Below are 26,244 nucleotides of genomic sequence, written 5' to 3' on the forward strand. Positions count from 1 at the left end.
GGTCCAATAAAAGACAACCTCACCCATCTGGTCTCTCTAAATTGCTGGAACTGGCTACAACACCATTATACACAATTACAAGAAGAACATTACTATTTAGTGTTTAACATGTTTAATATTTGTACATTAAAAGTGAAATCTGTTCCCTTCATTCATGATCCAGTATGATCATAGTAAAATTTCAGTCACTTTACAGTTAACATGATTTAAACATACTGGAAATAATTATCAGATACATTTGAGAACAACAGAACACAATCTGCCATTGCAAAGCTACAGAAATAAAGCTGAGCCAATATTTAATCACTGAAAAATCATCATCAGGTATTTGCATATTCACACAGGGCTGTGTGTTTATAAACCTGCCAATTTTACTGCCTATCTGAACCTTACAAGACAAACCTGGGAGCTACATATTTAATTTTACAAATAAGCCAATTTGGTGATCAAAATGAGCACTGGTGCACAAGGTTCTTTATTTATTCATCCATTTATTCATCCATTACTGTACCTTCCTCTGAAAACACTGGAGTCCCTGGAAAGACTCGTTTCTACAGGCTTTGGATCAGGTCCCAGAATACAGGTAGGTTAGTAGAAGTGCAAGTTTTCCACAATTAAGACCAAAAGGCTGGTTAAATATCAATGCTAGTTTAAGGGCTTGATTATTGACTTCACCGATAACAGGACAGGTTGAACCTCTCTAGTCCAGCACCCTTCGGAGCTGACCGATTCTGAACCAGAGAATTTGCCAGACTACAGAGGTCAATAACGTCTAGCAGCATTACCAACACTCCCACTGCGTACAGGGCTCTTAGACATTTAGGAGTAAAACAGAGCTAAATAACAGCTCAGAACACTGGTGGCTATAAACAGTTTTTAATGGGACTGCAGGAAACATGGCCACATCCATGGTAAATGGATATCTGGCTAAGTAAAATCATGCTGGACCACGGATGTTGCCTGACAAGAGAGTTCAGCCTGTAGTGTAAATCACAGTACAATTTCTTACATCGTAGACATCAGTCCATTTTCTGGACCACAATCACCAACCTTATTTTAAATAGGTTACCAAAGAATTATTCAAGGTTTTTCTTGTGAAGAGATGAAAATTTCATGTCTTGACAATAACTAATGCAGAATATAGGAAGTTTCACCAATCACAAACAAAATGAAACAATTTGTAAAAACTTGAAAAAAAGATAAAAATTACATCTCCCCTCCCTCCCCCGCCCCCCAAACATTGAACAGTAGAAAAAAGCCAAAGGCTGCTTTGGTTTTACCTTCTTCTTAAAAAAAGAGATCATTTCTGAAAAGGCATCCAATGGCATTATCCAGACAAAACAGCACAAATTCTTTATTTTAAAATATGCCAGCATTTTTTATTCAGGATCTCTGGCAATAAAAACAATGCCTGTGGTCTCTACCCATGCCAAAACTCAAAATAAGAGCAAAACTTTTAAAACTCCCCACCCCAGGAGATTCTACAATATTGCAAGAGCCTATTTTGCCTAGAAGCTAAAATCCTGACCCCAACTGTCTCGTAAAGGCAGTACCACAAAAAAAGTGAGAAAAGATTACAGTGAACTGTTCTTCTCTTTTATTTCAATCATCAATATAAGCCCTACGTACAGCTTTAAAAAAAAAAAAGAGTCCTCAACAGTTTCCATATCTTGGTGCAATATAACAGGAACACCCATTACATTTTGACAGTCTTCAAGGAAAGACTGATCTGACTTACTCAAGTGGACCACTTCAAGCTTTTTTGAATTTTTCAACCAAAATTTCCCTTTCCTCTCTCAATAATGATTCTATCACATTGAACTGCATTTGGCTGGTTTATCAGATACATCATAGCTTATTAAACCTGGTTGGGAGCCACAATTTCTATTCTATAGGAGAGTCTGACATTCTGCAGGAAAGTAAGCCAAAAAAAAAGCTGTTCCAAATCAAAGCCAAAGTTATATTGTTTGAACCAAAGATTAAACAAACACAAAACTAACACTTCATCTCAATAGATTTTAAATGTTTCAATCACCAGTCATTTTGTTGCAACTGTCATAGTATATTAAAATATTACATATATTTTTAATACCAAAATCCAAATAAAAATTATTTGAAACACAATGTTTTGCCTTATACCCATTGTAAAATTTAGTAAAAAAAACCCAATTATGTTCCTGCAAAAAAATATTGTTTTAGTCAAAGCTGCATTGTGATAGAACAATATTTTATCCATTTTTTAAAATCAGATCTGCCGTGTATCACTTGAGGTGGGATAATAGGGGCAAAAGACTCAAATACAACCATTATTGATTATCCTGTTTCCTCATGCATGGATGAGAGGGTCACGCCATGTGGATTTTCCTCAACATGGAGATACCATGTTGATGAACTATTTGATTTCCATTGGGCACCCTTTTTATCTGTATTATCAAGATCACTAAGGCAGCTGTTAGAATGGAGATATCCAAGATACATGATCCTTAATGTGCAAAGGCGGCCCTTATTCATTTCACTACAGTCTAGACTAGCTTGATATTAAATGACCATGAATCATATCAAACTAATCTGTAAGGACACAACTGATCCAACTTCCCATGTTCTACAACTGAGGAACTCCCTCTCAGTTTAACAAACTGACCTCTGTTCTATTGACAGCAGGAGAGACAACATATTAGTGCAAAACTCTTTATGCAGGTTGAGAGTTGCAGTGAAATAGGCCATTATAGGAAAAGGCACTTTTCCACATAAACAGTGCTATATTTCACATGACATTCAGAGGCATAGAGTGTGAGCAAATAAAATGAACACTGAGGCAGCCTGACTAAACTAAGCTCTGCCTTGATCACTGGGCTGTCCCTGGTTCAGCCAACCTTTCACTGCTCAGCTGGACTGAGGGCAAGTAAGAGAGAAATACTCGAAATAGGATACCATACTACACAGACCAGGGATCTGTTCCAGCCTGCAATTCCCTGCATTTTTACCCAATTAAATCAGTGAGATGCAACCTAGGCTTCATGAGTGGCCCTCCTCCATCTTAGTAGGCTGCAAGGTTGTTGTAACCAAGACAAGTCACCTGGGATAGGGTAGTTTTGCTAACTGCACTTGAGTACCTAGAATTTGCAGGCTGTGCCAATTGAACCATAGCAGCATTTTGTTTGGCTGCAGAGGGAGGCACACAGCTCTCAGTCAATGTGTGCAATTCATGTGCCCGTGCTTTACTGTACATGTCACTTTTCTAATACCAGTAGGTTAAAAAAAAACACACTATGTAGATGGAAACCAGCAGAATTTGGCAACCATGCATGGGGTCAATGGTAAACAAAATATATTCTCATAGGCCCCACACAGAACCCCAACGGGCCACATGCAGCACAGTTTGCTCATCTCTGATTTAGATAGTGCAGCTGCTATTTTTGCCTGATACAAGGGGGGGGGGGGGAAGTGGAGGGGGGGAGAGAAGAGATGGGCTATCAATGCTAATGTCACAGCTGTAAAGTGTTCATGAGGTAGGACTAAGCAAAGCTACAATGAGTACAGTTTGGCTCCAATGGATGGAGACAGGATATCATTTTACACTGACCCTGGGGCTGCATGTTTTGGTAAGTACACTTGGTGGGGACTGTGGAGAAACCAAAGAGATCCAAAATGACTGTAGAACGTATAGAAGATGAGCAAAACTAAGTGTGAGACCTAAACTTTAGGAGGAAGTTAAATCCCAGACCAGATGACTCTTAGCCTTGTGAGGTGAAGGGGTCAGTTTTCACATGGCAGTTTCTGCCATTTGCATGGCTGCAAGTGAACAGAGAAAGAAATAAAGAGTTTGTATCCTGCTATGCTTCAAGCTGTCCTTCATTTTACTCACTGCCTTGGCTCCGCTGAGCAAGTCTGTGCTTGCTTGTGTTTGAGCTGGGAAGCAGAAGTCCTGAAGCAGCTGCAGATTTGAAGGTCAGATTGGGTCAGAGGTGATGGTAGGATCATGAGTTGAAGTGGTTTTCCAGCAGTGCCAGATCATACCATCCCATTAGGATTCCGTATTAGCCATGTTCATGAAATGAGTGCTGGATCAGCCACTGTTCTTGGAACTTCAGAGAAGTGTATTTTTAGATCTGAGGTTGGTAGCTCAAGCCCATCTTTATTCATTAAAAAAAAAAAAACCACCACCATTTAAGGCTCAGGCAAGGTGTCGGAAATATATTTAGTGGTTTCCTTTACGAGTAAAGAGTAGGAAACGGATGATGTCCACTTACCCATAACAACCCCATCTCAACACATGGCTGTCTCCCTGGGTGACCCCCTTTTACTATAAATCTTGTGTTAGAGTGTACACACCCAGACTGATGCATTATCTGGCAGCCTACCTCTCTTCTAGTCACTGATACTTCATCAGTTCTGCTGTACTCTAAATCAGGATGTAGACTCACAGCTGAATCAAAGAGCAAGAAGCAGCAGTGATCAAGACAGAGGCAGGCAGCCAACCTATCTTCCCCCTTTGCAGAGGCTACAGCTGGCTCCAACATAATTAGGAAGAGCCTATTCCGAAAAGGCGTGGAGTGCCTCCTACATAGGGTGGCCAGGTGTCCGGTATTCACCTGGACAGGCCAGTATTTGACTCCTGTCTGGTTTAAAAAAAAAAAAAATCAGAGAATACTGGACACTTAAAACATCCGGTATTGTCTGAATTTTTCCCTGGCCAGGAGGCAAAAATGCCAGGCACCTGGCAACCCTACAAACACTCAGGGCCAGGCCTGGCCTCCCCCCACCTCGAGACCCCTCCCCGGCTCCCAACACCGCTAGCCCCAATGCTTACCTGGTTCCCCAAGGCCGCAGGCACAAAATGGCTGCTGGCCAAAAGACCTAGGGGAAGCAATGCTTTCTCCTGGGTCTTAGTGCTCAGCCACTCCCTGTTCCTATCCCTTCACTCACTCTTAAAGGGGACATGCCGTTTTATTTTAATTCTTGGATTTGGGGGCAGGGTAGAATTTTTGGAGCCCTTTTTTTTTGGTCAACAACTTTGGTCTCCCCCACCCCCCAAAAGAATGTGTGTGTGTGTGGGGGGGGGGGGGTAATTTGATATTTTTAACCATCTGGCAAAACCCTACCTATGAGATACTAGTTTCTTCCAGTTCCCATTCACTTCACAGCAGATGTTCAATCCCTTTCAGGGCTAAGTCTCAATCTAGGAGGCAGCCATGTAGGAGGATGTTGAATAAAAGACAGCAGAGGGGCTCAGATTGCCACAGTAGAAGCCTCAAATGGAGGCTCAAAACCTGGAAAATGGAGCCATTAACATTTCTTCCCCCACCCAATGCTTCCTTCTCCTTGACACCCCAGTATCCAGCAATCTACCCAATCCCTTCAGTGACAAGTTCCTCTAACATTGCAAAAGCCATCCCATTCATTGCCCTCCAGCAATGACGCACCCGCCCCCGACAGATCAGTTGACAGATTCACATGTTGTAACACCCACAAAACTTCATTAACCATAGCACATGGCTACAGCTGTTGTGCAAGAAGGGAAATTTAGAATTTGTCATTTACTTTACACTGAATTTATGGAAACCTGGAATTTCCTGACAAGATAAAGAGTCCCAAAGCATTTATGGTTTCGCCTTGGACTCATCCCAGTGCTGGGAGCCTGCAAAGACACAGCTTTTTCCACAACATAACTATCATCTCTCTGCCCCTTCCCCCCCCCCCCCCACCCACTCCTGCATCAGGTAGGAAGTTTCTCAGAGTCATATGCTTTCAGTAGCATTTATTCAGAAAACCCCTGCACTTCCAGGCTACGTTGTGCCAGAAATATGGAAGACCTGACAGTGTAAGGAGCATCATCTTTCAGGTTCAGTGCTCAAGTGAGGTTCAGAATAAAACCTAGGTTCAATTCTCAGTTTGCCATGCATTTCCCATGTGATCTTGGGCAAGGAGCTCAGGCTCAGTTCCTCAGAGATATTTGGGCAACTAATCCCATCCTTAAATTTCTCAGTGCCCCCGCCACTCATCTGTAAAATATGAGAGTGGTACTTTCCTCCCCATGGCACTGAAGATAAAATGATTACTATTTGCTCAGATACTACAGTGATGAAAGGAGTGGGGAAAGCTGAGGTAGGTGTATGCAAAGATCATTCCAATAAAATGAATGTCTTAATGATCTGGATACACCCATCGCTTGCATCTTCATAGCATATTAAATTCTGACCTGTGTTTAAAATAAAGTTTGTCCCATGGCTACTTAGAAATTTTACTTAAAAAAAGAGTTTGGACAAACCTTGAATTCTTTACCCGGTCAAGCCTCATTAGAGAGGGTGGGAATTTTCCCCATTAAGAACTGAGCAAGGACTACACAGCATATGGCTCCTTGTACACAGTGTCCCATTATAAATAAAAGTATATAAATATAAGCTGGAACATATGGAAGTTCCTTTCAGCCTCTGGTTTCTGCAGTAAGGAAAAAAATAGAAAAAACATTTTAAAAAATTCTTAATCCTTTCCTTCTTCTCTGTTGTCTTCCTTATTTTGTCCCTTGTGGTCTTTCTAATCCTCCTTTTAACTCCTTCCTGAATTTATTTTCCCTCTGCTGCCCTCACTTTTTTTTTTTTTTTGAGATATTTGGGAGTTCACAGGAATTAACCAATGACCTGGGTCCAGTTTTGTCATTTATTTATAGTAAGGCCTCTTTATTCCATGTTGACAACATAAAGATTGTTTCATCTCATTTTAAGACCTCTTTATGCTGCCACAGTGGTGTAATATTTATTCCTGTTTTAGGGTCCCTTTACACAGCCAAAATAATAAAAAGAGACCTGAGTGTAAGGAAAGGAAGGAAAATGAGGTAAGCACTGTTCATTCTTTAGGTAACTTCCACATTCAAACTAGGTTCAGTCTGCCCTACTTTTAATTTCATCACCTCACTGCTGGGTGTTTGATGATTCACACACAAATAAGCACTTTCAAATTTATATTTTTGCTTGGAAGGCCGAAGAAGTTTTGGCTACTTCATTTGTCCCATTAGGCGACAGGTGGGTCAATTGATTCCTTTCAAAAATACTTCTTCATTATCCCATATGTTGAAGGGCAGTAGTGGGAATGTAACTGAGCCAGCAAAGCTTTTGAGGTGATCTCAAATCTTGTCCCCTGACTCTTTTTATTCCAAATATGCACCGCGTAGGTGTTCTTGAAGAGTCTGTGAAGCTCTGAAGAGCTGACCACTTCAAAGTACTTTTTCCAGTCCTGCCAACGGATGGGATAAAAGGCCTCTCTCGGAAGAGTACTGACTCCTTTACAGCTTTTACTGCTCTGGAGGCTCCTGATAGAGCACCATTTTTTGAAGACCCGGGTTAAAAGCTGCGGGCCCTGGTGCCCCCATATCCAACCATTGTAATTCTCTACGTAGTCCTGCATGCAAAGCTCTATGAACTTGTGTTTGGGTTCAAAGGAGAGGAAAGCCCCATTCAATACATATTTGGACTGGATTCCAAGCACATTGGTGAGGTTCTTTAAGTACTTAAGGACTATGAAATCTGTGTCTAGATAGATACCCCCAAATTTCCACATGATAGCAATCCTACAGGCATCAGAAAGTATGGGTAAGAAATAAGGCTCCCACCGGTGCTGGGCCACCGAATACCATGTAGCTAAGGGGGTACCAGAGAAAAGGTCATTTAAGTCCAGTGGCCGTATTTCCACATTGGGGAAGCAGCTTAGCAGGGAGAAACCCCAGTGTTTTGGCAGAGTGAAATTTCTATTTGCCAAGCCCTTCATAAGAATGACAACTTTAGTCTCAGGGTGAGCCCTGGCTGCTGATTCCACAGAGCACATAAAGAGGAAGCTTGGGTTGGTTCGCTCTGAGGTCTCCACAAAGAATATATCCCCTGGCAGCGGAGGTGGCCTGCCAGATACAGGTGAGGGAGGAGAAAGCACAGATTGAGGACATTTGACTTCCAGAGGCAGCCCATGGAGCAGAGTCTTGCTTTTGGCATCCTCGGTGATTCTCCAATAGAACATGATGGAAACAAAGGACATGAACTTAAAGGTGATGATAAACACAGCCCAGAGCTTGTGGTTCATCACCACTCTACTTAGCTGTAGCACACAGATAGGCATTTTGTACATTTTTCACCTCCCTTGCAGAACCTTGTTCTTCCAATAAAAAAAAAATAGGGTGATCTGGGGGGGAAGAAAAAGGAAATTATTCAGCACAATAAAGACAAAACATAACAGTTAACACCAATCCATATTTTGGAATCTTATGCAATTATATATTTTGACTTGCACAGTATACTGACTTACAAATAATACGGGTGATTAATAAAGTATTGCGTCAGCAGGGAGGGGCCCCAAACAGACTGAAGCCTTATTGTGCAAGGTGCTTAACATAATACCCTGCTCCCTTTAATACCACGTAGCCAAATTCTGCCCTTTGTTTACACGCATGCAACTGAACGTATTTCAATGGTGTTGCACAGGGCAGAATTTGACCCCCTAAATTAGCTTCTTTCACTTTAGGCCATATGCCTCACCAGACTAATGTAGTAGTGATTCTAGAGAGCTGGGAATGGGGGGAGGGTCTACTTTTTCTGCAGGACTGCCATCTCAACAGTCCCAGAGTCCTGAAAAAAGGCACTGTGGTGCAACTGTGATTGTTATGACAGACTGTTAATGTCTTAATAAAGACAAGGACAATCATTTCCTTAAACTAATTGCTTAGGTGAAACCAGCCCAGTGATCATGCCTTCCTCTCAAGAGATTCCCAACTGCTAGCCTGGCAAACAAACATGATATTTGCTGACTTGGTGTTCTCATTTTCCTGGTGACATCCCATTGTGCTGTTCTGTTGTTACAAAGTCCCACAACCATAGGGGCTAGAACTAGGAATGCTGGGGCTGCTGCTGCCCCCTGGCTTGAAGCAATTTCCATTATATACAGACAAGATGATTTACCCAGCATTGTTCTGGGGGCAGGGCGAGGGAGGAGGGGTTCAGGGTACAGGCTGTCCCCTAGGGAGAGAGGACAACTCCAGGCCTCTCACTATAACAGCTTGGGGCCTGGTGAGAAGCACCTCTCCATGGACAGTGCAGCGGGCACAGCTGGGGGAGGGAAAAATGTTCCCTCACGGGGGGATAGCTAGACAGACAAACTCTCTGAAATATATAGTAGATAGCTTCCCTTTCTCTAGCCCTGTCCCAATGGGTTGTAGCAATCCTGGTCCCCCAACTGGTCCCCCTTCCTGCTGCCCTGTGGTCTTTCTGGAATATTATTGTCCCTCCTACCAAACCCCTCCCTTTCCATTTTTTTGAGAAAATAAAGTTCCAGACATCCCATTGTCCTGACACAACCAAACTCTGACCTTGCTTTAAGATAGGATAGGAGGAGGCTGCATGCCAAATTTGGTGGCCCTAGTTCTTATCGTTTCGAACTGATGTCCAACCAGTCCAACTATAGTGGCTACTGCTATAGTGAACGAGGCACACTCAACCAGCCAAATAGCCACACGGCTAACATGTTGGACACCATGGGTTTAGGAGGAGTTCTTGGACAGATGCAGGTTTCTAAAATATATAGTAGGGTTCTGCAGTTTGGTTCACCGGCTTTCAGCTCCCCCATCAACAAATTGTTCCAGTGCCTCTGCTCAGGGCCAGACGGAGGCATGGGCGAACCGGGCAGCTGCCCAGGGTACCAACCGATGTGGGGGCGCCTAATGGCAGCTGTAAGGGGCACATGGCATCCCTTATAGCTGCCATCAGGCACCACGTGTCCAGCTCCCGCAGCGCCAGCCCACCAGCATCCCTGTGGAGACAGCCAGCAACACTCTTTCCCCCACGGCCACGGTGCCCTACACGGCCCAGCGTGCACACCGGCAGCGACAGCTGGGCTGGACTGTGATGCGCTAGCACGGTGCGCCCCGGGAAGGCGGGCCCACTCCCCAAGGGCAGGCACGCGCATGAACTGTGCGCCTGGGGGTGGCACCGCACACTTGTACCTGGGGCGCCAGAATGCCTCTGGGCCAGCCCTGCCCCTGCCTATCATGTGAGAGTATGGGCCAGATTGCTTTCACACTTCTGTCTCTGCTCCATTCTCCATTGACTAGTGCTCGGCTTCCTGATTTAGGTATTTTCATTGTAAAAGTTTTAATATTTAAATCTAAGTACCTCCTCCTTCGCAACACAGGCCTATGCCCCGGAACCTCGCTTTACCAAAACCAGCTTCTGGAGTAGAAGGGGAAACACCCAGTGTCCTTTTCTCTTTCCTTGCGTCCTATTAGGGTATCTCCACAAGGGAGGGGAAAAGTCTGTCTACCCTCGCAATCTGCAGTTGGAGCAGGACACATTAGTGCCATCCAGTGTGACTGGCCCTGTAATGTTCTGGCCAGGGAATGAGATTCCTCAGAGTTCACTGGACAGAATTTCCTGCCATTCAGCAAGTAAAGTTATTTGATCTGCCCAGACAGTTTATTATACCCTCTGTATGTGTCGAATCACAGAAGTCCCCTTAGGATTGTCCCCTGGTGTGATCATGCCTCTGATGACCACCTTCCTGCCCTCTGGGGCTCTCCGCCTCCCTGTCCCGCTTGGGAAAATACTCTGGTCTTCCACAGACAAGACTCGAGTGAGGTTTACTGCCCCCTTGCAGAGCAGCAGACACAACCAGTTCAGCTCTGAGAGGATGCAGGTTAAGGGCTCACCACCCAGGAAACCAACCCCCAAAAGGGGCCAAAACTCCAAATAAATCCATCCACCTTCTGCTTTTGGAATTAATGGAACAGCTGCAAACTAACACTGCTTCTCTGCATAATCACACAGCATGCCTGGTACCTGGAACTCGTCTTCAGTTAGTAACTATGTGATTGCAAATGGCAGTGTAAGTAAATGTCTTCCCTTGTAGTTATCAGAGCACAAAAAGCACAGTGCAGGATCCGTCTTCTCACAAAGATGCTGGGGTACACAGCACTCAAGGGCCATAGAAAAATGCCTTGAAAACAAGCCAGAAACCCATGGAATACCAGGACAGAAGAAAACGCATCGGACATTGAACTGCATCTTGGGACCAGGCTCAATCTCTGTCTTCCCACAGGACTTATCAGCCGAAGGTGATGAGTTAGACTACAGGAAAGAGTACCCACGGTGCACTGCTCACGCTGTCAGTAAGAGCCCCCTCAATCAATGCGCTCTGCTGACAAAGGGAGGGAGAATATGAACACCCAATACCAATTTACACTAACGCTTTGAGTGTTGACATAACTATAGTATCAAAACTCTAATATTGCCAGGAGAATAAGGCCTTGTCTATTGGGGGAGGGGGAGCAAAAAAAAAAATCTATTTTGGAAATATAAAACATGGAGGCGTGATAAGTGTGAGAAAAAGCACCTTCCTGCCTGCCTTTGTGGTTTTCTTCTGAAAGATCAGAAAAGCAAAAGGCTATTACAGTATATTCAGCAAAGATCTATTGAAAACAGGGCAGAGAACTGCAAGCCATATTCTCAATTGATCTGAAAGCAGCATGTGCCAACTGAGGGTTAGTTTCTAAAACAGGGCTTTTACTCAGTCACTGCTGACATAACTGCAGTGTCAACTTGAGATGAATGAAAGCTATGCTAGCAATGGGCAAACCAAAATGGTTCACTGTTCCAGATAAACAGTATGTTTGGATTCTTAGATGAACCGTTTTGCAGACTTTCACCACCTATATTATATCACTTCTGTAACTGCAAGAAAAAACCCTCCTTTTTGTCTCTAGCTTCTCATCCTGCTCCCTACCCCCACCATTTTGTATCCCAACTCTTCTCCAATCCCCTCACTTAGGATATAATCTAGACAGGACAGGATGCTGAATGTCTACTTACACCTTACAAAGCTTCACAGATGCTCTCAGTGTCTAAGGCATCTGGGATAGGTTTCTGTTTGTATGCATCTCAGTTAAAAAAGTCACATAGCATATAAAACCTTCATAGAAATAATGTCCAAGGCTTCCCATGGTCTCTTGCTGTTGCTGACTGGTTTCTGAGTTTATAGGAGCAGCAGTAGATCATTGCACACTGACTTCTGACATAGCAATCTCACAGACCATTTTTGGCCACCTTTATAAATACTTTGTTAGGTTGCTAGATTTCCCACACACCCCAGCCAAACCAACCATGTCTTAATTGCAGTTTTTAAATCTGTAGCACACAAGGAAATAATTACAGCCAATGTCTCTGCTCTGTAGCTCTCTCAAGAGTCGGATTGATAGTTCACTCTGCATGGTTGGAAGCAGGGAAAAGGAGCTCTAATTTCACACTTGGCTGAGATGAGGCTTATGTCATCATCCAGTGAAAAGACAGACAAAATCATGAGGTCTAGATAGCTGTTACTATTCAAGAGAGATCTTGGAGTCATCATGGATAGCAGTCTGAAAACATCTGCTTAATGCATAGCACTAGTCACAAAAGTTACCTATTTTAGAAACCATTAGGAAAAGGACAAGAGAAAAATATAATAATTCTACTATGTAAGTCCATGATACACCCATGCCTTGAATAGTGTGTGCAGTACTAGTGGCCTGAACTTTAAAAAAAAAAAAAAAAAGGCTATATTTGACTCTGTACTTTTTCCAAATCTATAACTGCTATTAGGAGTATGGAATTTCCATGTGAGGCGAGATTAAAAAAAGTCTAGGACTGTTCATCTTTTAAAAAAGACGATGAAAGGGAGATATATATATTACCATGAATGGAGTGGAGAAAGCATCTAAGGAAGTGTTATTTATCTGTTCACATAATACAAGACCCGACCCACAGGGCACCCAATGAAATTAATAGCCAGTAGTTTAAAAATAAACATAAGGAATTACTTCTTCACACAATGCAGTCAACCTATGGAACTCGTTGAAAGGGGATGTTGTGATAGCGAAAAGTATAACTGGGTTCAAACAAGAATTAGGTAAGTTCATGAAGAACACGACCATCAATGGCTTTTACCCAATATGGCCAAGGATACATGTTCTAAGCGTCCCTGGGACTGTCAGAATTTAAAAATGGAGGACACAGGACAGACTCCTCACTAATCACCAGTTCTAGTCAATCTCTCTGAAGCCAGCCAGGTTTGGAAGAGAATAGTGAGCTAGCTGGACCATTGGCCTGAACAACTGTGGTCATTTTTATATGTTCTCATAAATACCTTGCTCTAGCCTGATTTCTGTTCTCAGCATGAAAGGCCACATCAAATATGATCTGAAAGTGCAATTGCTGCTTGGCCACTGATCGTTTTAGTCCAGAGACAAGAAATTCTTTCATTCGGATTTCCTTAAGGGGGCCCTCAATTGAGCTAAAACCGGAATAGTGATGTAAGATTTGTATGCCTCTTTGCTTCTGATGCTCTAAAAAGCAGCTGCCTGCAGGACTACATTTGGTGAATTATTTTTATTCTAAATGGAGCTGGCAACTGTGGAACTGAACACAAGAACTAAGATCAGAAGACTGTGTCCTCAGTGTTTCTTCCCTTGCTAATGCTCCAGCAGCATGGAGGAAGAAAAAAAATCTATTTGACTGAAATGCAGAAGGAATAAGATCTGGACTAAGGGAGGAGGTAGGTGTTGAAAAAAGGAAACAGATTGGGAAAACTGAGGGCTGGAGAGAAAGAGGACACTGCAAATGGCTGTACAAGGAGAGACAGGGAAACAGGAAGGAAGTGAGATCAGACAAGGAGCCGGGGGAGGGGGGAAGAGAAGGGACACTGACTGGCAAGGAGACTAGGATAAGTGGTCCGTGCAGGGAGTAGACAAGACTGGGATAAGAAGCTTGGGATGGAAGAGCGATTCTCAGATTGGGGGGGGGGAGGGGGGAGAGGAGAACCTTGTGTGGGAGACTATGATCGATGAGAAAGGAGACTGGAATTAGGAGTCTGTGGGATGGGGGACCTAAGATGACTTAAGTGAGATCAGTGGATCTGGTATGAGGTTCCAAGAAGTCATAAGAGACAGGATAGGGAAGCAACAGAGCAGGAGTCAAGTATGGGGTGGGAAATGTTGTGCCTAGTAGTCTGCACTCCCCTGCTTGCTCAGGCCTGGTTTCTGTTCCAAACCTGAAAGATCATATGAAGTGAGGTGGCAGACACTGACAGCACTGATTGTGAGCTGGTCCAGACCAAAGCTGACCAAAGCCTGGACAGGAGCGAAAGCTGCTGAATCCCATCATCCCTCTGATGCCTGCAAATATTTGTGAAAGGCCTGCAAAGGCCTCCTCTTGTCCCCTGCTAGTGCTGGTCCATATATCGGACAACAGACTACTGTTGCTATCAGTTGCTCCTTTTACTCAATGGTACAGCTATGTGCTGTGGAGCTAATGGCTCAAACCCACAGTGGTTCTCAAACTTTTGGTACTGTGACAGCTTTTGCACAGCAAGCTTCTGAGTGTCCCCTTGGAAATTAAAAATATTTAAACACTACTTTAAATTCTGGAGGCAAAGCAAAAAGTTGGGGAGGAGGGGGAAAGTTGCTTCAGTTGTCAGCTTCATGCTTGCCTAAGTGAAGTTTGAGGAAAAGGGTATTGACCTCCCAAATTGCAAGCCTCAGACAGTCACGGAATTTGCCCCACTAGCCACAGCCCTGTTGCTAGACTGGAGCTCTCCCACCCCCAATTTACAAGTCAAATTACACTGGAGCTATGGCAGGGTTCCAGCTGCAGCAATAAACAGGGATGACAGCTAGTGAAATCCATGCAATACACTTGCAACCCCCTGAGGGGACCCCCAGTTTGAAAACCCTTGAGCTAGAGTCTGTGCAATGGAAAATCCAGTTTGATTTTTTTGGGGGAGGGGAGGAGGAAGCATGTAGAATGAGAATAAAAAAAACCCGAGAAAACTAAAATTTCCTACTAAATTAAAGAAAAGAGTTTCAGGTCAGTCACCATATTGTTTTAATAAAGTCATTTGTTTGATTTGGACTTTGTTTTACGTAATAAAGTAAATAAAGTTATTCTGAAACAAAACAAGACAGACATTTTGTTTCTATCTTATTCCAAATGAATTGTCAGAATTTACATGCTCCCACAGAATGTTTAGGTTTCAATTAATTATACTTTTTCCAAAGGAAAAAATGTTCCATTAGAACACTTTCAACCAGCACTTGAATTCCAATCCTCCTGATCACATGCATTTTTTAAAAAAGCCTAGAAATTACACAAAAACTATAAGTTAAAACAACATTGATTTGCCAGGTGAAATACTTAATTTTTAGGAAGAGCCAGAATTAAGGTTCTGTGCAATCCTGGTTTTGCATAGAACCCCTGACTTCATGCTCACAAAGGATTGTGTTCTAGGGATGAATCAGGACTGTTTAGTAAAGGAGTCTGTCATCATTTGTTGCAGTAACAGGTAGGTATGTAGTGAATAAGTTAAGGAATTACAAGAACAAAAAGGATGGGTCTCAGTGTTGAACTGAATACTACCATGAAGAACTGAATTCTGCCAGCACTAGGAATGTGAGTAGTCAACTACCCGATAAGACTAAGCTTATTAGGAAGTCGAGTTGACTACTCATTTCCCTCCTCCTTGCTGCCTCTGTATCAGAGACAGCAAGTGGGGGGGGGGGGGCAGGAGCTGATGCTGGGGTGCCACCTACCCTCCCCCCCCACTGCATCAGCTGGTGCCGCCTTTCCGCCACTTCTGTCCTGTTGTAGGGCAAAAGATCACCTGTGCAGGCTCACCAGAGGTGGAGGCTGCTTTGCATCCCACGAAGCAGCCTCAGCCATGAACAGGGGCTGCTGCTGGAGCAGCCTCTGTTTGCAGCGGCTGGGGGTATGCTGTGGGCAGAGGCTGCTCTGGCAGCAGACCCTGTCTGTGGGGGGATCCCAGGTCCTGCACTGGGACCCCCAGGGACAGGGGCTGCTGGACATGATGTGAGTCGGGACTGAGCAAGCCCGGCTCAGTCTTGGCTCCTGCTGGTCTGGGACATACCCCTGCTGCGGCTCTGCAGTTTAAATGTAGTAAGAGACGGACTGCCTACGCCCCCGGCTCCTACTGCATTTAAACTGCAGAGCTGCAGTGAAGTAGCTCCTGGACCTGGCATGAGTCAGGACAAAGCACCTTCCCTCGCTGACTCATCATGTAGTGGATATAAATTGTATTAACTACACGATTAGCCAATTACCCACCTCTTAGCATCTTTACCCAGCACCACACAGGAACTCTGTGGCAAGTAACTTAAATCCTCCCCTACCCCCAGGTTTCAAAGAACAGAGCTAAATAGGCATTATTAGGCACCTCTCTTCTTATGTTAGAGTTGTGCTTTTCTACCCTGCCCAAGAGTTGAAATCACTGGGGAGCTGAAATCATCTGAGACTGATGGGCAGAAGTCACAGCCAAGAAGTGGATGGCAGCAGATAGTGATTGAGAGCCATTGAAGTGGCAAAATGTTTTATTTAGTGATGTGCTTTGGCATTTGAGAGAGATCAGTTTTTTCCATCTCTAGGTTTATTTATTAAAAAGTCTTTTGTATTTAAATAGGAAGGAAACTCAAGAAGGTTCTACAGTTCTGCCCCTTCCAGAACTTCCAGCAATTATGAAAGTTTAACACATTTAAATGTTAAACAGAAGCTTAAATCCCACAATTGTACATAAAAGTGAAAATAGTTCAAAATAAAACCTTGCTTAAAACCGAATAGCATTATCTATCAAAATACAAAAAATAAAAAGTTCTGCCAACCGTAACTATGTGATAAAGTTAAATAGTACAACCCAACTAGAATGGCTGCAGTTACATCAGTATAAAAAGGTACTTTAAGAAAAATATTCCCATTCAGAAAAGGGGATAAGTATATTGGTACCCGTATACCTCATCTACATTAAGGGTTGTACCAGTAGAACCATACTGATTTAAAACACACACACACACACCCCCACACACACACATTTTTATGCCAATATAACTTTCAAGTGTAGACCAGGCCTGAACCTTTGTTTACATAGGGAAAACATGTAAACATGCACATTTTCACAAACCACCTCAGCATCTAGGGCTAACAAAGGCTTTGTGTTTAAACATGTTAACTGCTTGAGGTTAAAGGACTGGTGACCCATGAGCTATTGTAACCCAAGTGCCTAACAGGGAGATCTCATTCCTAAGGCCTTGTGATATGCTGGGGTCAGAGATGACCCCTTGGGGGTGCCTCCTGGGGTGCTGACACGGCCACTGCCACTCGTCTTCCTGCTCTTTGGAGCACCTCACCTTCTCATCCTGCTGGGCCAGCTCAGAAGCAGCACAAACACTGAACCACTTCAGGTCCAAGGAGAGTGCAGTTTAGCGCCCAGCCTCCTGAGAGGGCACTCCCCACATGGGATCAAACCCCAAAAAATTAGGTAAGCCACTTTTAACAGTGAAAGGGGGAAATGTGCACACTGGTTGCCCCTCCCCAGGTAATGATTATCTACACTGGGTTTGATAGTAAATAAAAATGGTTTTATTAAGTGGAAGTAGTAGGATTTAAGTGGTAATAAGTGAGAACAGGCAGAGCAAAATAGATTACAAATCAAAAGAAACAAACACTAGGCTAATTCTACACTGAAACCTCAGTACAAACTCTTCACACTCACCCTAAAACCTCTTTTCCAGCTGCCACTCCAAACCAGGGCTGTCTCCCCACCCTGGGGTCTTCGGCTCCTTTCTTCAGGTGCAGCCCAGCCAAAAGACCCAGGTCGCTCCTTTCCTATTCTTTTTATTAAAGAATTGAGGCCACTCCCTACCAACCACTGCTCAGACTGAAGGACAAAAGATTAACAGTTGACCGCAACACCCTCCATCTCTCTCATTCACACATTTGAAACCCACAAAGTATTCTCCACTCCATGTGTCTAATTTTACATACAAGAGTGATACAAAGAAAGATAAACAGAACCAGCAGATCATGACATGAAGATGGATGGGTTACATGAAACAATTAGCTCAAAGCACCTTTGAGTTATGTATATTCATGTCCATAAGTCCATTTCATAATGGGGGGGGGCATCACAGACCTGTTCTACATTAAAGGGGAAGGTTGACTTCAGACATGCAACTGGAGTTGTCGATTTCAGCTATGTAAAATACATCATTTTAAAATCACATTTCCGCACTGTCCACACAGTGGGAGATCGATGGGAGCAAGTGCTCCCATTGGCTTCCCTTACTCCTCAGGAGGAGCAGAATTACTGGCACTGATGGGGGCACCTTCCCTTCCCTAGACCCACTAATCTGAACCCCAGAAAATCAACTGTGGCAGCCTTGATCTTCCACAGTGTAGGCCTGGCCTAAGAGACCTATTGTGGGGGATGTAAGAGTGAGGAGTTGTGTCTGGGTCATTGTTAGGCAGATTTAGCACTCCACAGCCAGAAGCTTCTGGAAATGGGTGTGGCAGTTTTGGGTCTACTCCAGTAGGTTCTCTCTGTGTTGCTGAGGTCAGGTTCCATAAGGGAAAGCACTCAGGGCAACTGTTTTACATAGGACACATGGTCCATAATGAGTTTGGAAGAGCGGAGCAGAAAGCAGGCTGTCCCCCTAACTCTTAAGCATTTTGCAGCATGTTACTGATGTTAACCCTAACAGGGAACATGGGCAATATTAATTAGAACAAGGAGAATCTGGAAGGGAAAAAAACATTTCATTTATATGCTCTGAATATTTTTCTGATATTAGCTTACTAGCATGATTCATCAACTTTTCTTTAAATGTAGCAGTGGGGAAAGAGTCATTTATATTTGGTTGGTCTCAGTTTTTGTATTTTCTTGTAAGAATATTTTCTTTAAAATATATAAACTTGTGATTTGTTCATCAGTTAGCTGACAAGCAACCCGCAGAGGGAGAGTCTGCCTGGATTCCAAGCAGCCAATGGAGGGAAAAGGTTTCATACTCAGCAAATTGTTCACATTTGGTGATCTTTGGGGGCTCAGTACTTGCCCCCAAATGTAAGACCAGGGTATGGATACAGCAGAGATGCCTTTAGTTCACTTAGGTTTAGTTCACCTAAGCTTTTGGGATCTCTGTTTTACCGTGTTGTGTGGCTTGAACTGTTCACATTTTAATGTTAGTTTACTCTTATCTATGCATTTTTAATAGGAGTTTCTCATTTATGAGGAGATCATGTGACTTTGCAGGGCCACATGTGGTTTGTGCATAAATGAGTAGGGAGAAATGCAGCCAGAAGCTCAGAAAGAGGTTCTGGAAGAATTAGAAGAGGGACTGCAACCTAACACACCCTACATAGATGGGTGAGGGGTGTAAATTTGTGGGGGCGCTGAAAGCTTTTAACCAGACTATAAACCCTGAATATAATGAAAACCATTTTGACAAAGGGAAGGTTGCAGCACCCCTAGTTCCATCGTCCCTGCTATAGTCTCCCTCTCACCATGGAAGGAACAGGTGTCAGGGGAGTTAATGCCTCTGCTTACATCTCCCTGGGGGAGCCACCAACTAATATCCCTGGAAGGACATGCAACTGAGTGGGGAGCAGCAGGGTTCCTCACCCTCCTTGGGGGGCAGCAGGTTGCATGACTGAATCAGGGGAGAACAAGAATGAGGAAATCAGTCAGCTGGGAATCTTGCAACTGACTGAACTGGTATGTCAAGGGCAGCCCAGGAAGCAAGTGAGGCAAGGGCGGGGCCCCATGACAAGTTTCAGAGGCTCAGGGATGAGAAGCAGTCAAGGAGTATTCTCTTGCTCAGCTCACTTAAGGAAAGCAAGAGGCAATTTCTGGAACATGACAGGGAATACACAGAGCCAGCAGACCTATATGCTGGCTGAGTGCTGCAAGGTGCCCCCAGTCCCTCTGATCATAATCCAGGAGGAGATCTCAAATTCCGCTGGTACCAGCAAGGACTATTCTCTGGCACACTAAAAAGGATTATACCCATAAGTAGCCAAGTAAAGGTTGTAGCCATCTAGTCTTACAAAATTTGCCCATCTTTAGTTAGAAAACTCTACCTGGTTCTTGCATTTTTCTATTACAAAATGCTTTCGGTAAAGCATTGCTGCACACACAGGGGTGCAATAACTTATTCCAACATTTCACCAAAATAATCATTGTGCCCATGCGCTAAAATGCACATTCCAAACCACCAAAAATGGGCATACTGTGTCTACTTTAGACAATTAGTTAAGCACTATAGAACCAATTAACCATCTGTGGAAGGAGGCACAAGAGACTACAGGCAGTCCCCAGGTTACATACAAGATAGGGACTGTAGGTTTGTTCTTAAGTTGAATTTGTATGTAAGTTGGAACTGGCGTCCAGATTCAGCCGCTGCTGAAACTGACCAGCGGCTGACTACAGGAAGCCAGAGGCAGAGTTGCTCTGCCCTGGGCTTCCTGGAATCAGCCGCTGATCAGTTTCAACAGCGGCCGAATTTGGACGCCTGGGACAGAGCAGCTGGGGCACTGCCAGGTAGGTCCCCGCAGCGCTGCACCTCAGCGCTGTGGGGACCAACCCAGCAGCGCCCCAGCTGCTCTACCCCAGGTGTCATCGGCGAGAAAAGCCTGGTCTGCTGGGGGGGGGGGGGGAGGCGCACTAGCTGCACCCTCTGTGACGTAGTGGGGGTACTTGCTGGGCTGTGGTGACCTCTGCTGTCTGGAGCAAGACCCAGCAGGGAAAACCTTATTATGCAAAGGTGACTCCATACTGGTTGAACCAGCCAACCCCCCATGGGGAGAAACAAAGGGAGGTGAAATGCTGCCCTGGCTGGGGGCAGGGCTTGGAGAGGGGGAGTTAGTTCCTGGCTGGAAAGCAGGGGAGAAGGAACTGGGGAGGGGGCTGGGATTCCCCTATCTCAAGGGGGGCACTGAGGCCTCTTAGCCCCCAGTTCCTGTAACCACATTACATCTGTGCTGTGCTGAATCCTGGAGGAGCAATAAACCACCCTCAATTCCACTGGCTGGTGGAGTCTGTTTGTGCCATCTCAGGGTGCAGGAGACGGGGGACCCCCAATGCGCCATCACACTGGTGTCAGAAGTGGGATGCACTGCACCCCATGGATGGAGCTTCCAGCAGCGAGCGACAAGGCGCCATAGAAGCAAGAGCCCTGGAGCCAAGTGTGCTGGAGACAGAGCGAAGCGGTTCCTGGGAATCGTGGGGCGCTGCAGCACTAGACTGGTGAGTCTGCACCGAGGGGACCAGCGGGCAGATGGCCTATGCCTGACTCTTGAAGGCAGAGCTGGTGGGGCTGTGCAGAGAGGGGCTTGCCTGTGCGGAAAGCAACCAAGGCCCAGCTGAAAGAGAATGACCAGCCACAAGGCCAGGATCTTGTCCCCAGGGGAAGCAGCCAGACCCCCCGATAGTGTGTCAGGCTCAGAGAGGGGAAGGAGCGCTGGAATCCACCGAGAGATGAGACAGCGTCTCCCGGGAGGCCTGCAAGCCGTAGCCCATCTAGGGCAGGGGCCAGCCCAGTGGAGCTGCGGCGGCTGGAGATCCAGCTGCGGATAAAGGAATTGGAAGTAGAGGACCGAGAGAGGGACCGCCAGGACCGAGAGAAGGAGCGCCAAGATCGAGAAAGGGACCACCAGGATCGAGAGAGGCAGCGACAGCATGAGTTGGCCATGGCAGAGCGGAGAACCGGCAGGGCACCAGCTGCGCCAAGTGCGGATGGGCCCCAGGGTCCCGGGACTGCCAGGCGCTTGGAGAGGCTTGTGGTGGCCCAATTGAAGGACATGGGTGACATAGACGGGTTCCTCAGCTCCTTTGAGAGGGCCTGTGGACTGCAACAGGTCCCCCCAGCTGACTGGCTCCAGGAGCTCATCCCCGCACTGAGCCAGGAGGCGGCCGGAGTGCTCAGTCAGCTGGAGGACCTACAGCCAGGGGATTACAACCAAGTCAAGGAGGCCCTGCTGCACAAGTTTGGGCTGACCCCCGAGATGTACAGGAAGAAGTTTCAGGGGGTACAGAAAGGGCCACGGGAGACCTATGTGGATCTGGCCGCCCGCCTGTCGCAATATGGCCGCAAGTGGGTGTCTGGAGTCGGAGCCCAGACCGCAGAGGAGCTGCTCAAGCTGGTCCTGATGGCGCAGTTCTATGAAGCGTGCCCACCCAAACTGAGGCTGTGGCTCAAGGACCGGAGACCAGAGAACCCCCAGGAGGCCGGGAGACTGGCAGATGAGTTCACGGAGAGCCGGTCCGGGTGTGGACGGGAGTCCCGGAGAGAAAGGGAATTGCGCAGAGACCGATTCTTGGCTGAGTGACGGAGAGAGGCACCTCCGAGGCGAGCCCCAGGGACCAGGACCAGTCATTGATACCCCAGAAAACCAGCCAGGGCCCGGGCAGAGCCGACCCAAACGGGCCCACAGAACCTAACTTGCCATCGCTGTGGGCAACGAGGTCACAAGAGGGCTCAATGCACCAGGCGCAAGAACAGGTCCCATGACCTGGGACTTTCCAGGGTTAACTGGCTGGGGCGGGAGGAAGGGCAGGCTGCCCCAGAGGCAGGGGTTGGCCAGCAAACCTCCGCTCGGGGGCGGGGGGGGGGGAGAAGGATGCTCAGTGTACCTCCTCTGGGAGATCTGACCCTCGGGAGGCAGATTTCCCCGTGTACCAGGTGGGGGCAGGGCGGCCCCTACGGAGGGACTGCCTCATACCCCTGGAGGTGGATGGTAGGAAGGTGACAGGTTTCTGGGACACGGGCAGAGGTGACGCTGGCCCGACCCGACATAGTGGGCCCAGACCATATGCTACCCGACACTCAGCTGACACTGAGGGGCATAGATGGCACCCCCTTTAAGGTACCCGTAGCCAGGGTGCATCTGAAATGGGAGGCCAAGGAGAGCCCCAAGGAAGTGGGGGTGCACCCGCACTTGCCCACTGACGTGCTGATGTGGAGTGACCTGGCGGAGTGGCCAGACTGACCCCACAGGATACTGGTCACCACCCGTAGCCAGAGCAAGCGAGGGGCTGGCGGCCCGGAACTCGAGGAGGTTCCCCAACAGGGGGCCCGGGCCCCGTCCCAGCAGACCTAGAGTTGGACCTAGGCAGTGGGGGAAACCACGGCCCTGTCCCAGCCTCAGCCGCTGAATTCCAGGCGGAGGTGCGAGCGGATCCCTCCCTGCAGGCCCTGAGGGACCGGGCTGACCTGGGTGCAGCTCAACCCCTAGGAGGAGACTGCCAGGAGAAGTTCCGGTGGGAGAGGGGATTTCTGTACCGGGAATGGCTTTCCCCCGGGACGGTAGGGAAGTGGGGGCTCCAGCAGCAGCTGATGGTTCCCCAAAGGTATCGCCGCAAGCTGCTACACCTGGCCCATGACATCCCGTTCTCGGGACACGCGGCTGAGGCTGCTCCAAAACTTCTACTGGCCGGGGATGTTTGCAGCTGTACCTGCCGGTCCTGCGACTCCTGCCAACGAGTGGGGAAGACCCAAGACAAGAGAAAAACTGCGTTGAGACCCCTGCCCATCATAGAGGAGCCTTTCCAGAAGGTGGCGATGGATATTGTGGGGCCCTTCAACAGAGTGACCCGGAGAGGGAAGAAATACATCTTGGTGGTGGTGGACTTTGCCACCCACTACCCCGAGGCCATGGCCCTGCCCTCTATCGAGGCAGACACGGTGGCAGATGCCCTGCTGACCATTTTCAGCAGGGTGGGGTTTCCCCAGGAGGTTCTCACGGACCAGGGATCCAACTTCATGTCGGCCTGCTCCAGTGCTTGTGGGAGAAGAGTGCAACACACCTGGACCTCGGCGTATGACCCCCAGACCAACGGGTTGGTGGAGAGGTTCAATGGGATTCTGAAGCATATGCTACGGACCTTTTTGCACAAACACCCACAGGACTGGGACAAGTACCTACCCCACCTGCTGTTTGCATACAGGGAAGTGCCCCGGGAGTCCACGGGGTTCTCGCCGTTCGAGCTGTTATATGGGAGGAGAGTGAGGGGCCCCCTGGACTTACTGAAAGACGAGTGGGAGGGGAAGGTCTCCCCGGAGGGTGAGCCGGTCATGGAATACGTCCTGACGTTCCGGGAAAGACTTGCCGAGCTCATGCGCCTGGCCAGAGGGAACCTGAGCAGGATCCAGAGGAAGCAGAAGGTCTGGTACAACTGCAATGCACGGGCCCGTGCCTACGCTACTGGGGACCAGGTGATGGTCCTGATCCCCATGAGGGAGAATAAGCTGCAAGCTGCCTGGGACGGCCCCGTCAAGGTGGTTAAGCAGCTGAACAAGGTGAACTACGTGGTGGAGCTGACAGGCCGGACGCGCGGCCAGCAGGTGTATCATGTTAACATGATGAAGCCATACTAGGACAGGGAGAACTTGGTGCTGGCCGTGTGTAAGCCCTGGGAGGAGCAGGGGGAGGATCCCCTGGTAGGCCTGTTCCCTGGGACCGGAGAGGACTCTTCACTGGAGTCAATTTCCCTCTCGGACCAGCTCACCCCGGCCCAGCAGGCCGAGATCCTAGAGGTGCTGCGTTCCCACCAGCAGCTGTTCTCCGACAAGCCTGGTCTCACCAACCTGGCTGTCCACCGGGTGCAGACGGGCACTCACCCCCCGGTGCGCTGCCCACCTTTCAGGGTCACGGGGAAAACAGGACATGTTGGCCCTGGAGGTGATCCAGCCGTCCTCCAGCCCCTGGGCCTCTCCTGTGGTGCTGGTCCCCAAGAAGGACGGGTTGATCCGGTTCTGCGTGGACTACCGGCAGCTCAACGCCGTCACGGTGTCCGACGCCTACCCAATGCCAAGGCCCGACGAGCTCCTGGACAAGCTGGGGGGAGCTCGCTACCTCACCACCCTGGACCTCACCAAGGGCTACTGGCAGGTACCGCTAGACCAGGAAGCCAGACTGAAATCAGCTTTCATCACGCCGCTGGGGCTCTAGGAGTTCCTGGTCCTGCCCTTCGGCCTCAAAGGGGCACCAGCCACCTTCCAGTGCCTGGTGGACCAGCTGCTGCGGGGAATGGAGAACTGTGCCCTAGCGTACATCGATGACATCTGCATCTTCAGCCAGTCCCAGGAGGACCACGTGGCCCAGGTCAGCCAGGTACTGGATCGGCTGAGGGAGGCCGGGCTGACCGTAAAGGCTGGGAAGTGCAAGGTTGGAATGGCCGAAGTGTCCTACCTGGGCCATAAGGTGGGGAGCGGCTACTTGAAACCAGAGCCGGCCAAAGTGGGAGCCGGCCGAGACTAGCCTGTGCCCCAGACCAAGAAGCAGGTCCAGGCTTTCATTGGGATGGCGGGGTACTACCGGAGGTTTGTGCCCAACTTCAGCTCCATCGCTGCCCCGATCACAGAGCTGTGCAGGAAGGGGAGGCCAGACAGGGTGGTCTGGACGGAGCAGTGCCAGAGGGCTCTCTGTGCACTGAAGGAAGCCCTGGCCAAGGCCCCAGTGTTGGTAAACCCGGACTTTGAGAAGCCCTTTATCGTGTTTACGGACGCCTCGGACACTGGGCTGGGGGCGGTGCTGATGCAGGCGGACGAGAAAGGGGAACGTCACCCAATCATGTACCTGAGCAGGAAGCTGCTGCCCCGGGAGCGGAGCTACGTGACCGTAGAGAGGGAATGCCTAGCCATGGTGTGGGCCCTGCAAAAGCTGCAGCTGTACCTGTTTGGCCGGCGTTTCACGGTGTACACCGACCACAGCCCCCTGACCTGGCTGCACCAGATGAAAGGGACCAACACTAAGCTGCTGCGGTGGAGCCTGCTCCTGCAGGACAACGACATGGAAGCGATCCACGTCAAGGGGAGCGCCAACATCATCGCCGACGTGCTGTCCTGTAGCGAGGGGCCCGAACTTCCCTAGGTCACGAGCGGAGTGACCCTGCTCAGTTCACTCTCGGAGGGAGGAGAACTGTGACGTAGTGGGGGTACTTGCTGGGCTGTGGTGACCTCTGCTGTCTGGAGCAAGACCAGCAGACCAAGGAGACGCAGGTGGCGGGACCGCCGAGACGCACCACGGTCCCGCCCGCATCCTCCGCGGCTTTGCTCCACGTCTTCCCGGTCTGCTGGGGGGGCTTCCCCCCCAGCAGACCAGGGAGACACGGAGCAGCTTTTCTCGCGCTGGAGGACGCGGGCGGCGGGACCGCGGCGCATTTGGGCGTCCCGCTGCTCCCATCCTCCAGGGCGAGAAAAGCCGTAAGTCGGGGACTGCCTGTATTAAGTGTTTCCACACTGCAGAAAGGCATAATATACTCAAGATGATGTAAAACTAAAACAAGGCATTCTTAAAAGGCCAATGTGTTGGTTTTACATTGTTGTTAAATATTCTTCCTAAGATTGCGCCCAAGATGTCTTGGATGCTTTCCTAGATGAATATAACATATTCAAAGCCT

The 26,244-nt window shown here is 47.7% G+C and overlaps 1 protein-coding gene across 1 annotated transcript in view; it reads right to left on the reverse strand.

Moving 5' to 3' along the window:
* Positions 1 to 489: 489 nt before the first annotated feature.
* A4GALT (alpha 1,4-galactosyltransferase (P1PK blood group)) overlaps positions 490 to 26,244 on the reverse strand; it is a 54,960-nt gene continuing 29,205 nt past the window's right edge. Inside the window, exon 2 of the mRNA XM_075899285.2 lies at positions 490 to 8,166. Coding sequence (XP_075755400.1) covers positions 7,039 to 8,112 — 1,074 coding nt within the window. The 5' untranslated portion in view covers positions 8,113 to 8,166 and the 3' untranslated portion in view covers positions 490 to 7,038. The remainder of the gene's footprint in view (positions 8,167 to 26,244) is intronic.

Source organism: Pelodiscus sinensis, chromosome 1, assembly GCF_052426305.1.
Source record: "Pelodiscus sinensis isolate ZL-2025 chromosome 1, ASM5242630v1, whole genome shotgun sequence".
NCBI classification, from domain to species: Eukaryota; Metazoa; Chordata; order Testudines; family Trionychidae; genus Pelodiscus; species Pelodiscus sinensis.